This window comes from Dipodomys ordii, unplaced genomic scaffold (assembly GCF_000151885.1).
Source record: "Dipodomys ordii isolate 6190 unplaced genomic scaffold, Dord_2.0 Scaffold226, whole genome shotgun sequence".
Classification (NCBI taxonomy): domain Eukaryota; kingdom Metazoa; phylum Chordata; class Mammalia; order Rodentia; family Heteromyidae; genus Dipodomys; species Dipodomys ordii.
In genome coordinates, this window is record NW_012267442.1 from 272,602 (window position 1) to 285,846 (window position 13,245).

General features: G+C 35.8%; 1 protein-coding gene across 2 annotated transcripts in view; it reads left to right on the forward strand.

Annotated features, from left to right (window-relative positions):
* Window positions 1-10,966, forward strand: part of Vapa (VAMP (vesicle-associated membrane protein)-associated protein A, 33kDa) — a 40,848-nt gene extending 29,882 nt beyond the window's left edge. For both annotated transcript variants that reach the window (XM_013035847.1, XM_013035846.1), the window contains 2 exons: window positions 2,933-3,106; window positions 7,715-10,966. In XM_013035847.1, the coding sequence (XP_012891301.1) occupies window positions 2,933-3,106; window positions 7,715-7,873 (333 nt within the window). In that variant the 3' untranslated portion in view covers window positions 7,874-10,966. The remainder of the gene's footprint in view (window positions 1-2,932; window positions 3,107-7,714) is intronic.
* The last annotated feature ends 2,279 nt before the right edge of the window (window positions 10,967-13,245 follow it).

Below are 13,245 nucleotides of genomic sequence, written 5' to 3' on the forward strand. Positions count from 1 at the left end.
TTGTTATGTAAACAACATGAAGAAAATTTTCAACTATAAACCAAAATTAATTTTCCATCGTAAGAAAGTACACATTAGTGTGTTAATTTGAGTCCAAAATAATGTGAAACTAACTGCAAACAAAAGTGAAATGTTAAATAATTTTGGTAAGGCATAGGATAGAATAATGACATATTGTGTCATTTAAAGTTATACTTGAGATAACATATAAATTGGCAAAGTAAGGAAAGGATCGTGTATATGCTCACTTTTTCCTTTTGCAGTTCTGGGGGGGTTTGAACCCAGGGTTAGAATTTAGGATTTTGTACATTATATAAAATGTGCATATAAAAGAATATCAGAAGATAAATAATGGCTGTTAGACTAATGAATAATGGGATGATATCCTCCTGATTTAAAGAACAACCTATTTGTAAAGAGCTTATTTTTTTTTAAATTTTAACTTTTTTCTTTTCATTGCTAGTGTCATATATAGCCTCATTTCTTTGCCAGCTTTCAGATTGGATATGATTATTTTTCCCCAATCATTAACCAAAACCTGATTTTTTTTTTCTTTTTTTTGGCCAGTCCTGGCACTTGAACTCTGGGCCTGGTCTTTGTCCCTGAGCCTCTCTCTCAGTGCTCAAGGCAAGCATTGTACCACTCAAGCCACAGTGTCACTCTGGCCTTTTCTAAGTAGTTTATTGGAGATAAGAGTCTCATGGACTTTCCTGCTTGGGTTAGCTTCAAACTGCAATCCTTAGATATTAGCCTCCTGATTACAGGCATGAGCCACCAAAACCTGAAGATTTTGTAGTTACCTGTTTTTTGGAGGTGGGCGGGGGGACATCAGTTATGAGGGTTGAACTCAGGGCCTGAGCCCTGCCCCTGAACTTTTTCACTGTACCACTTTGAGCCACAGTGCTGCTTCTGGGTTTTCTGGTGGTTCGTTGGAGATAAGAGTTTCGTGGATTTGCCTGCCCTAGCTGCCTTTTAATTGTGATTCTCAGATCTCAGCCTCCTGAGTAGCTAGGATTACAGGTGTGAGCCAGTGGTGCCTAGCTATAATAGTTACATTACTGAATATGACCTTTAAAGCATGAAGCCCTCTGTAAATCAGAAGTTAGACTTAAACTAGGATGGTATTTGAGCACACTTGGAAGAAGAATCATTTTGGAGAATTTTAGTTGCTATTAAGGAAAAGAAAACATTGGCAGAAGAGAAAAATATATCTAAAACATTTCTCATAGTAAAGGCAGGATTAGCTAAGCATCAGGGATTGCATTGAAGAACAAGAATGCTTACGAGAGAAAAACTTGGGGAAGATACTGAAGTAGGAGTATTAAATCATACTTTGTAACTGTGACCCTGACCATAAATGGAAAAGCTTCCAGGCAGGTCAAATATAATGTATATCAGAACCTTATTATAACATGATTACTTTTTAAATGGGCTTCTACGTACTGATCAGTTTAATCTTTCTAAGGGCTACTAGTTTTATTTTTTGTTTTTGTGCCCATACTGGAGTTTGAGCTAGTGCCTCAGTGCTGTTCTTAGCTTTTGTACTCAAAGATGGCCCTCACCATATTGGGAGTTAATTAGACAAAATTCTCAGACTTTTCTTCCTGGACTGGCATTGAAGCTCAATCCTCCCACCTCAGGTTCCTAAGTTGCTAGTTCTAGGTTTACAGTTGTAAGCAACTGTTTCCCCTCAGTCGTTACTAGTTTTGACCTTAAATGATGTCTATACCTTATTTAAATTTGGAGGCTAAGATGGTACAGAATATGTACTGCTTCAAATTTTACTGTACATGAGCTTTGTGCTTTCCATAAAGTTTATTATTAATTTTTTTTAGCAGTTTATATCTGAACAAAGCAGGCTTATGTCTTACTTGCAATGTTTTGGGTGGTGGGTACGGAACCCTGGGCCTCTTGAATTCTATACAGATGATCTACCACTGATCCATATCCCCAGCCCTCCAAATCTTCAACAATTAAAAATTTATTAAAATGAAAAAGACAACATGTTACACTGATGGTATGCTATGTGGTGGCAGAAATGAGGTTGAGGTGAAGTATACTGAGGCAACAGTCCTTAGGTATAAGGGTCCATAGGAATTATCATAAAACATTTATCTGCTTCAAATGGGTATGGTGGTGTGTTAAGAATGACGAGTTGGGGTTTCATAGTTTTGAAAGTGTCTTAAGTAATACTTTAGTGTTATTCCAAATGAATCATATGAGTTAAACACTATTACAACTTGAATCACTTAACCTTTAAACTCATAAACTATGAAACTTTTTGGGTCAATGGTACATTGTGTCTGTTGTTTTCCTTTCAATATTTATACCCTGCAGTTAATTTTATCCACTAATAGTTGAATAGTTGTTAGGTTTTCCTATGAGAGAGAGAGAGAGAGGGAGTGTGTGTGTGTGTGTGTGTGTGTGTTTAGGTAGTTATTTCTTTGATTATGGAAACATAGTCCTAACTCCCCACTCCTAGAGCCTCATTCAGACTGCAGAATCTGAGCATTGGAAGTGACTTTCATATTTGGATTTGGTTGGTATCGGTTGTTCAGCATACTTTGATTGAAAAAGCTACTTTTGGCCAATGTTCTGGATTTAGGGGTAAATACAAAGAGAAATAGCTGTTGCTTTCCCAGCCTTTGCAGTGTTGTAGGGAAGAACTTGAACAGTACATCATTTTGATATATGATAAGTACTATGGTAAGTATCAAGGGTACTGGAGTATAGATGAGGGAGTGGGCTGCTTGTTTTGATTTATCTATTGGTTAATACTGACTTTAATTGAAATGGTTCACAGATGACCATGATATTTGGTATCAAAAAATTATCAACTTTTTTGCAAAGAAAGGTAAAGAATTTACATTTTTATTTGTTTAAAATCCATAAGGAGATTTGGTTAAAGATTACCAATATCTTTGTAATACAGAATGACATGGAACCTAGCAAAGCTGTTCCACTAAATGCATCTAAGCAAGATGGACCCATGCCAAAACCGCATAGTGCTTCACTCAATGATACTGAAACAAGAAAACTAATGGAAGAATGTAAAAGACTTCAGGGAGAAATGATGAAGCTATCAGAAGAAAATCGACATCTGAGAGTAAGTCTGTTGATGAAAATGAGTTAGTTGTACTTAAAAGGTATATGAAATGTATTATTAGGCTCCATTATCATTTTTTTCTCCTTTCTTCCAGTTTATCTCTTGATTTTGGTACTCTGTCTTTATTTCTTATTCTTTAACAGCCTCACCATGGCTTCTCTAGTTCCCTGTAAGCAATCAGGTAAGCAACCATGAGAGAGCACACAGACACAGAGTACAGTTATAGAAAGTCTTTATTAGCTGGCTAGTGACTACACTGGATCAGCTCCCCAAGTTCAATGTTGAGCCAGTTTTTAAGGCTCCTTTTACACCAAAACCCTACATCCTTGTTTGCTCAGGGGTATAAAGTCCTTACTAAGGGTTCTTTCCTGAAGATGCAAGCCAAGTGGGAAGTTACAGAAGCCAAACACAGCATTGAACAAGGGCAGTGTGACCCTTACTAAGGGACATAAACGGAACATTGGGTACATATTTTTACATGTTAAACCATAAGGAGCTAGTCTGATGGGTGGTTGTGGTTCTTGAGTGCTTTTTGCTTCTAAAATGAAGTCACAGAAGTAAAATGGAATTAGAGAAGTTAAGGGTAAACTCTAAAGACTGTGAGGTTTGAGAAATTCTATTATGCTGGTGAGTTCCTTTGCTTTGTGGTATCTTAGTTATTTGTGATAATGGCTGGTGGCATTGCTAACATTCCTCTCTTTTTTGTTGGTCATGGGGCTTGAACTCTGAACCTGGGTACTGTCCCTCAGCTCTTCAATTCACAGCTATTGCTCTACCACTTAAGCCACAGTGCCAATTCTGGTTTTCTGGTGGTTAATTGGAGATAAGAGTCTCATGGACTTTACTGCCTGAACCTTTGATCCTTGATCCTCAGATCTTAGCCTCCTGTGTAGCTAGGATTACCTCGCTTTAATCTCCTCTCTTATTTGTATTATTGTTTACTTTTTGTGTCCCAGTACAGGTAAAACTGTATTATCTTTTAGTCACTTGTCACTGGGAACTGCTGAGAATGTGAAATGTAGTTCGTTCAGAGTTGTGTTGTGAGTATAAAATGTACACCAATGATACATTAAAATTAATGGCACAAATATTTTTTACAAATTATTTTTTTACAAATATTTATGTACAAATTTATAAATATTTACAAATTTTTTATAAATTATTTTTTAGTGTTTCATTAGAAAATTTATAATTATGTGTGGCCTACATTTGAAGCTCATTTGTTTTTGTTGAACAGTTTTGAGCTGCATTACCTTAAAGAAGTATCTCTTGCTAGTTCTTTTTTGCTCTTTGTTCTGACTATAAGGTCCTGAAACTGCTGTCCATGTAGTATATACATAAGCACATTCTTACTCTTTTTTGTGGGGCAGGGAGGGGCGGGTCCGGTCGTGGGGCCTGAACTCTGGGCCTGGGTGCTGTCCCTCAGCTCTTCAGCTCAAGGCTAGCGCTCTACCACTGGAGCCACAGCGCCACTTCCGGCTTTTTCTTTTTGCTTATGTGGTACTGAGTAATTGAACCCAGGGCCTCATGCATGCAAGGCAAGTGCTCTACCACTGAGCCACCTTCCCAGCCCCACATGCTTATTCTTTCTTCACCTTTTAGTATAGGCTTCCCTCAAAAACAAAATGGTTGTTTTCAAATGTTTTTTCCTTGAGTTTTATCATTCATTACATCTGATGATTGCTCTTATTTGCTTGAGGCCTTTTTCTTCTGAATGAACAACTATTTTCTCAGAGAAGGATTGTTTCATTTTCTTTGCATTCACAGCATGTGCATATATTTAAATGGATGGAAGACTGTCAAAGGAAGACTGATTTGTGAGGTTTATGAATAATTTGCCTTTGACATGTAATTACCTTTGTTCAAGAGCTGAGTACTTTTAAATTGCTTTTAGACTTTGAAGCTTTGACATCAAAGCAGATGGTGCAAAAATGTATATAAGTAGATAGCTAAATTCTAGAAATTCTATACTTGATATTACTGCTAACTGTTTGAGGAACTATACTCTGACTCTTAAGTCATCATATATTGAGTTGATGTATAACCTTTTTTAGTGATTTCTCAGAATCAATCTATCTATCGATTGATCGATCGATCGATCGATCGATGGTGGGTTTTTACTCTGGGCTTGGGCACTATCCCTGAGCTCTTCAGTTTAAGGTGATTGCTCTACCACTTGAGCCATAGTGCCACTTCTGATTTCCTGATGGGTAATTGGGGAGATAAGAGTGTCAGCACACTTTCCTGCCCAGGTTGGCTTTGAACCATGATCCTTAGATCTCAGTCTCATGAGCAGCTAGGATTATAAGTGTGAGCAACCGGCACCTGGCCTGTGAGGAAAGAATGTCTGTTTCACACTCATATAATAAATTTCTTAAGACTTTTTTTTTTATTGTTGGTTTTACTTCACAATGACTCTCACAGTAGTTCTTTTGTTTTTTTCCTTTGTCGGTTGTGGGTCTTGAATTCTGGGCCTGGGCACTATCCCTCAGCTCTTCAGCTCAAGGCTGGTGCTGTACCACTTGAGTCACAGCACCACTTCTGGTTTTCTAGTAGTTAATTGGAGATAAGAGTCTCACAGACTTTCTTGCCTGGGCTAGCTTCGAATGGCAATCCTCAGATCTCAGCCTCCTCAGTAGCTAGGATTACAGGCATGAGCCACCAATGCCCGGCTTGGTTAATTTTAATTGCTGCAGTCTCTCTTGGCAAGGAGCAAGTATAAATGATAGGCATGACAATAGATAGTGAAGGACTGTAAAATAGACAGGAAACAGGAAAGTCGGTGAGACTTTTATTCCTGATGGAATGACAATAGATAGTAAAGGACTAGAAAATAGACAGGAAATGGGAAAATCAATGAGAGTTTTATTCCTGATGTCTCTTCTTTATCAGTGTTCTCTATGAGACTTTATTTGAAAGCAGAGTCTGCCATATAAAAAATAAGAAAACTCAAAAGACCACTGTGTAATAGTTACTTTTATAACAAATTGTGATATGCACAGGCTTAAGATAATTTGTCATATAACTTGGTTGGCCATGTTCACTCACTGTACTTTTTTGTTTTTATAGCTGTGTGGTACTCATAAATATTGTAAATCTGGATCATCCAAGGGAACTTTTGAAAACTAGAAACAATTAGGTTCTCCTTAGATGAAATATTATCTCAGAATCTCTGGAAATATGCCAAAAGTTATTCAAATATTTGTGATGGGTAGCTGGTCCTGAGTTACTAAGAGCTAATAAAGTATAATGCTACAGAAACCCAGTAAGGGAAATAAGACAGGTATAAAACAGGTATAGCTGTCAGGTATGGATTTTGAAAGAATTGAATTCCTGCAAAGCTTAATATCTGAAATTATAATTAAGTCAAAACACATTCAATACATATAACCTGTGAAACAGTTTTAGCCACATAGCACAGTACACACAGTTTATTGTTGGTTTTCTCTTGAAGTTGTGAGGCTGACTCAGGAATTGTCCCTCTGCTTTTGCTGAGTACAAGTTGGTCATGCCAAGTGATGAGTCGTTCAGCATCTTCAACTCAGAACTGAGATCAAAATTCAAAGTACAGTTTGTACTAATAACACTTAAATTACCCTAAAGTCAAAAATTGTAAATTCAACCATCATAAAATTAGAAATCTGCATTTGTAAACATAATTGAGGAATTGTGTGAGAGAGTAAAAACTAGTTTGCGTTGAGGAAGTAAAATGCCATTCATCAGCTTATATAACAGAGCCAGCTGCATAGTTAGTGTTAACTGGTGAGTGTTTTCCCCAAGGCGTACAGTGACATAACTGCCCACTTTGAGAGACTTTCTTGAGAAACTTTGTCCTCTTAGAACATTAAGTGTTAGAAATTTAGTGCTGTGCAAAACAATTCAGTAAGAATGAAGCAGCCCAATCTTCGCTAAAGGATTTGACTTATTTTGACACACAGAAGCAGCCTCAGTTTCCAAATCAGGGGAGAGTTATAGGTAAAGGATTCTACCTCTATCTTTTTTTTTTTTGGAGTTTTTTTTTTAAGAAAAAGGATTCTGTATCCACTTTGCAGTCTAGACCTTATGCTGACCTTTGTACAGTTTTTCACTCTGTTTGAAGCATACTGCACATTATCAAAGCATTGTTTCTCAAATTGTATCCTGAAATTCTTTTCCCAGTTTCTATGTTATCTCTTTTGTAAGATACCAGTCCCTTTTATCTCTGTTGTATGTGTTCCTGAATTATAAGAATTAATGAAGCTGTTAGGTAACTAGTTTGTTCTTGGTAGTCTTTGACCAGCAAGTATAACCAGTTTAAAATAATGTGGACCATCTTCACCGAATAAGCTTTTTAGGAATATGTTTCTGAGTTTTAAAAACTAGTTTTACTGAGATATAATTTACATCGTATGAAGCCACTCATTGTTAGTATACAATTTAAGGACCGTTAGTAAATTTATAGAAAGGTACAGCAATTTCTCTAATCCAGAATTGTTTCCATCTTGCCTCAGGTTCCTGATGATTAGTAGCCACTGATCTGCCTCAATCTCTTTAGACTTCTAGTTACAGTAGATTCATTTGTGTCTGTATCTGTTTTTAAAGTCTCTTTTTGTGCATTTTCCTCCCTAGGATGAAGGCCTAAGGCTCAGAAAGGTAGCACATTCGGATAAACCTGGATCAACCTCAACTGCAACCTTCAGAGATAATGTCACCAGTCCTCTTCCTTCTCTTCTGGTTGTGATTGCAGCCATTTTCATTGGATTCTTTCTAGGGAAATTCATCTTGTAGAGTGAAGCATGCCGAGTACTATTTCTTTTATTTCCTTCTGACCAGAAAAAAATTTGTTTACCTACCATTTCATTGGTAGTATGGCCCGCGGTGACCATTTTTTTTGTGTGTGTACAGCGACATATAGGCTTTGCCTTTAATGATCTCTTACGGTTAGAAAACACAATAAGACAAACTGTTCGGCTACTGGACAAATTGTATAATACCAGATCATCACTAGCAGGTGTCAGTTGCACATTCTGTCCTTTATGAAATTCATAAATAAAGAATTGTTCTTTCTTTGTGGTTTAATAAGAGTTCAAGAATTGTTCAGAGTCTTGTAAATGTTGTTTTAATAACCCTTTAAATTTTATCTGTTGCTGTTACCTCTTGAAATATGATTTATTTAGATTGCTAATCCCACTCATTCAGGAAATGCCAAGAGGTGTTCTGTGGGGAAATGGTGCCTCTTACCGTGTAAATTTTCTCCTTTACCTTTGCTAATATCATGGCAGAATTTTTCTTATCCCTTGTGAGGCAGTTGTTGACTGAGTTTTTCATCCTTACAATCCTGTCCCATGGTATTTAACATAAAAAAATAAACCGTTAACAGATTCTTGCTCGATAGCCTGTTTGTGTCTCTTGTCATTAGAAGGGGGTATCAGAAAGTTCAGTGTATGGGAATTTGAAATTGATAATGCTTAAATTTTCTCTTGCAGTCAAACTTCTAGATAATTTATTATTTGTAATTAAAATTCCTCAATGGAGTTGATAATTTCAAGATAGTTTAAATGTTTCAGAAAATCATGATTCATTTGTTTTCAAGAAACATAAAACAAATTCCATAAATAAAATGCTGTAATTTTAGTGAGTTCTTGTGTATGCCATGTGGCTGTATTGTATTTAATTTACCCCATTCTTGCTATGTTCTTGTACTATTTGCTCAAGCAAGATTTGTTCTTTTTGATTTTAAAGTACTTTGAAACCAGCTAATAATTCTTAAGACTTTATAACATTTTATAATAGCTAAAAGTAGTTATACACCCTCCTCCTGTCCAACTTAAATTTCTGTTATAGAAATTTAGCATTATTGAGCAAGCTTTGGAAATTTTCTTTGTGAAAAATGACTTTTTCTTGCAAATCAATCTGTTATCCACTCAACGCTTTCAATATAAGAACTCATTGTAGGGCCTGATACTTTCCTGCACTTGGTCTTATGTTTTCATTTACTAGTGCTAGGATAGAAAATTTTGGAACTAGAAAAAATAATGTTTTCAACTGAGTATAGTCTTAGTACAAATAAATTTTTATTCTTCAAAGTAGCTGTTTGTTTTGTAGAAGATGCAGACCACCTAAAAGAGAAATTGGACCTTGGGACTTAATGTGGTACAGTGAAGTAGGTTAGGCCCAGGTCTGTGTACACATTTTATGAAGAGTGGAATATTCTCAAGTATTTTGTCTTTTCATTTCAAACGTGTTTTGAAATCAGATGACGTTATTGTGTAATGTGTTCAATGGTATATTTTATAAAACCTCTTGCTTGTGTGCAAAAATTATTAAAAACAAGCAGAAGTAATGCTTTGCCATTACTAGCATGCTACTACAGGTAATGTTTCCACTGCTGTATGCTTTCTGTCATTGTAATAAGTCCTACCCCCAATAACTGGAAAAGCATGGTAAAGTATTCCATCCCATAAATGAAGAGTCATTCTTTGTCATAAAGCTCTCTATTTAATCAACATCAGTGGTGATAAGTATCAAGCTTTGTATTTCATAAATATCTTTTTAAAAGATTTGTTTTAAAAAATTTAGCAAAATCCCCGTTTTATGGGAGTGCTTCTTAGAATTGAATCTGTTCAGTCCCTTTGTTTTACAATTGACAAGTGTAAGGCCTCCAAGGGCTTAACAGACTGTTCATTACCCACATCTCAAAATAGTTTTAGAAGCAGAGCTAAAAATAGTAATTTGTCTCCTGATTGATTGTAGCTCCATTTTTCCTGATAATGTAGGAACCAAACAACTTGTCTTAATTTGACAGACAGCTGAAATAATGAACTTACAATGCTGTCTAATAAGTATATGTGAGATTTCTTACTGTAAGACTGTCTGACAAGCAACTGTTAATCTCATGTATGTTTTAGTGTTTAAGCTAGTAATGCCTCCCATATTGGTAATAAACATTACAAAATACAGTGTATTTCTTGGTGAATTTTTGCAGAATGCATTATGCAACATTTAGTTTTAAGATAGGTTGTCATTTTTGTAGCATCTTCAAAAGTGTATGTGGGCTTAACTGCTCTACATATCAAGAGATGCTCAGATTATATAGCTTTTATTTTGCTTCTTTTTAATTGTTCTATGAAATGTGCTCAGATTATTTTCCTACCAATAGTTATACTTTCAAAAGAGTCCACTTGTATTAATTGACAGATAATATATAGATTAAGTTATTTGTCTTAATCTTTACATGTTTAGAAATGTTTGCATTGTCTACCTGCTTACTTGTGTATGTAAGCATGAGGGAGAAAAACTTGCTGATACTGAAATTACAGTCTAATAACTAAGGCCTTAAGTTCACATGTGATACTCAATGCACTACTTTTATTGTTTTTATAAAGTCATGTATCTTAATTTATCATATTCTTGTATTTACAAGAAGCAAATTTAAAAATTATGTTCTAAACACAACACTTGTAGGAAAATGCGCATTAAATTCAGAAATTCTAGTCAAATAGTATTAATTTCTCTTTTAAGTTTCTGACTTAGAAGTTTCCTTAAAATTTGGTATTCGATGGCATGGAAAGAATTTTGGCTGTAACCTTTGCAAATATAAAGTTGTATCAATAACAGGTCTTACTGAATATATTCCCCAAATTTGATCTGCCACTTCCTAATAGTTTCCTGGCGCTTTGCACATTCCTATTCATTTACTTTGGTGTGTGCATAGTTTTTTTTTTTTTTAATTGACCTTTCTGAGAGGAAAAGACACCAAAATCAGGAGTGATCTTTGTTTTCTAGCTTTCAAGGGAAATTAAAATATTGCGTGAATAAATTGTTAAAAATGTAGTGAAGTGTCATTTTCTTTTCCATAATAAACACAAATACTTCTAACTTGATATGGTTTGTATATTTATGTTCTGGCAAGCATTTTAATAGCCAGTTGGGAGTTGAGTTCTGAAGGCAGATTTTCTCTAGTCTTTGGTTTAGCAATCTTAAGTAGTTTTTAAGAACAAGTAAGGTTTTATCAATCCCTTGTGTTTTGCTTCTGGGAATTCTTTGTAATACTAGTAGCATCTTGGGATTGCCCAAGCTGCTGGGGGGTTGATAGAGAAGTGTGAATATACATCCCTAAGAAAACACTTTCTACATTTCTAACTGCAGAAAATACTAACATGCATTTTAAGCAATTTGGAAAACAGTAAAAAGCCAAATCTGTAGTTGCTGTGCACGTTTGACTTGTTTCTCTGTGACATTAATATTCTTTAAGAAAATGTATGTAATATATACTATTCGTATGGACTTCACTGAAAACCAATATTATGGCAAAAAGTGCTTTTTAGTCTTTTTTTCCCCTTACATTTTGGACATTTTATAACACTACCCTTGATGGATGTTATTCTCTCTTGGAACTCATTGTCCCAATGTGTAACATTCATCTAAGATTTTTAAGTAAACCTTTCAAAAATGTTTCTTTTTAAAAAGGGAATTGTAAGTCACCTTTGAGAATTGCTTAATATAGAAGTTACCCTTGTGAAGTCAGGATTGCTAGGATACCCATGAAGGTTTTTGAGTTGTAAATAAACGTTGAGCTGTGAGTGCAATATCAAAAGCAATTTGCAAATTTTAAATTTGTAAGTCAATGAGCTGTCAGTGCAAAAATAAACAATTGAGAAATTTTGTGGGCTTCAGTTTTAATTGCCACTTAGGTCAATCTACCCCAGAAGTGTTTTTTAACTCCCATTTATTTCTAAGCACTAGTCGTTTCTGTTATACAGTGTTTTTAAGAGTGCATTGTCACTTTCATTTTAATTTACTTGATCTTAAATGCTATATGGGAAGGAGATGGGCTTATATTTAATTTGTAGAGGTAGAGCCAACCTTTTGAGATAAGTACATTGGTATGTATACTTAAAAGGTTGATGGCTCCTTTTGAGTTTCAAAAGGATTAAAGGGGAATAGTTATCATTCAGTGAAGTGTCTTGTATCTGCATTTGGTTGAAGTGGATAATACAAATGCTTCCAACAAATACTAAGCTCATATAAAAATTGGTAAATCTGTACTTTTTCTACTTCCAAAAGAATAACTGCACATAACAGTAATAAAGTTTTATATTTGGATGATGCATGTCCCCCACAGTATGGGAATAAAAAAGACTGGTGTCCCCAGAATGTTGTATTTCTTTTAGATCTTTTACTTTGCTTACCATTTCCTTCTCTACTAAGTTGAGATCTGTGTCACTATCCAGGTCTTAGTGTTTTACTACATATATGTATATACTGCATATTTTAAAGTGCTGTGAATGTATCTGTTAACTGGGAATTGTCTAGCTTCACCTTTGCCTAATTTTTTTTGGTAGGTCGTATGGCTTGAACTCTGGGCCTGGGTGCTGTCCCTCAGCTCTTCAGCTCAAGGCAAGTGCTCTACCACTTGAGCCACAGCGCCACTTCCGAGGTATATTTATAATGTTAAGAATGTTGACTATCGGGTCATAGGGAAAAAAAAAACATTTTGTTTAAATTTTGCATCTCCAAACTTAATTCCCTTGAGACAGCTCCTATTCTATGAGCTTGAAGCAGCTTTGACCCATGGTTGTGTTTTCTGAAAGGAGATTTGAAACACCAGTGCCTAAAGGTCTGCCACTACTGTGAAGCCTGTTGATCCATTGTAGTCACTGCTTGATGTGTCTACGTTGGTTGGGGGGTACCACCTTCCAGAATGTATGTAGTAAGCCCACACAACCTCTTAGCTCTTCAGTTTTTGAGTCTCAGGTACATAGTTTGGCCAGGAGGGCTGTTGATGTGTGTCTATTTAATAAATGCATGCAATTTTAGATGTATCTTAAAGGAAGAGATGAATGAAGGTCTCCATGTGATTTATGTACTTAAATTTTGTGGTGATGGGGTTGAATTGGGCCTGGACTCTGTCCCTGAGCTTTTTGCTCAAGGCTAGTGCTGAGCTACAGCTCCATTTCCTGTTTTCTGGTGGTTAATTGGACAGAAGGGTCTTAAGGACTTTCCTGCCATGGCTGGCTTTGAATCTTGATCTTCAGATCTCAGCCTTCTTGAATAGCTAGGATTACAGATGTAAGCCACCAGCATCCAACTTTCTGTATGTGAGAACTTTTATTCTCCCCCCTTCTCCCTCCTTCCCTCCCCCTTCTCTTTTTTCTTTT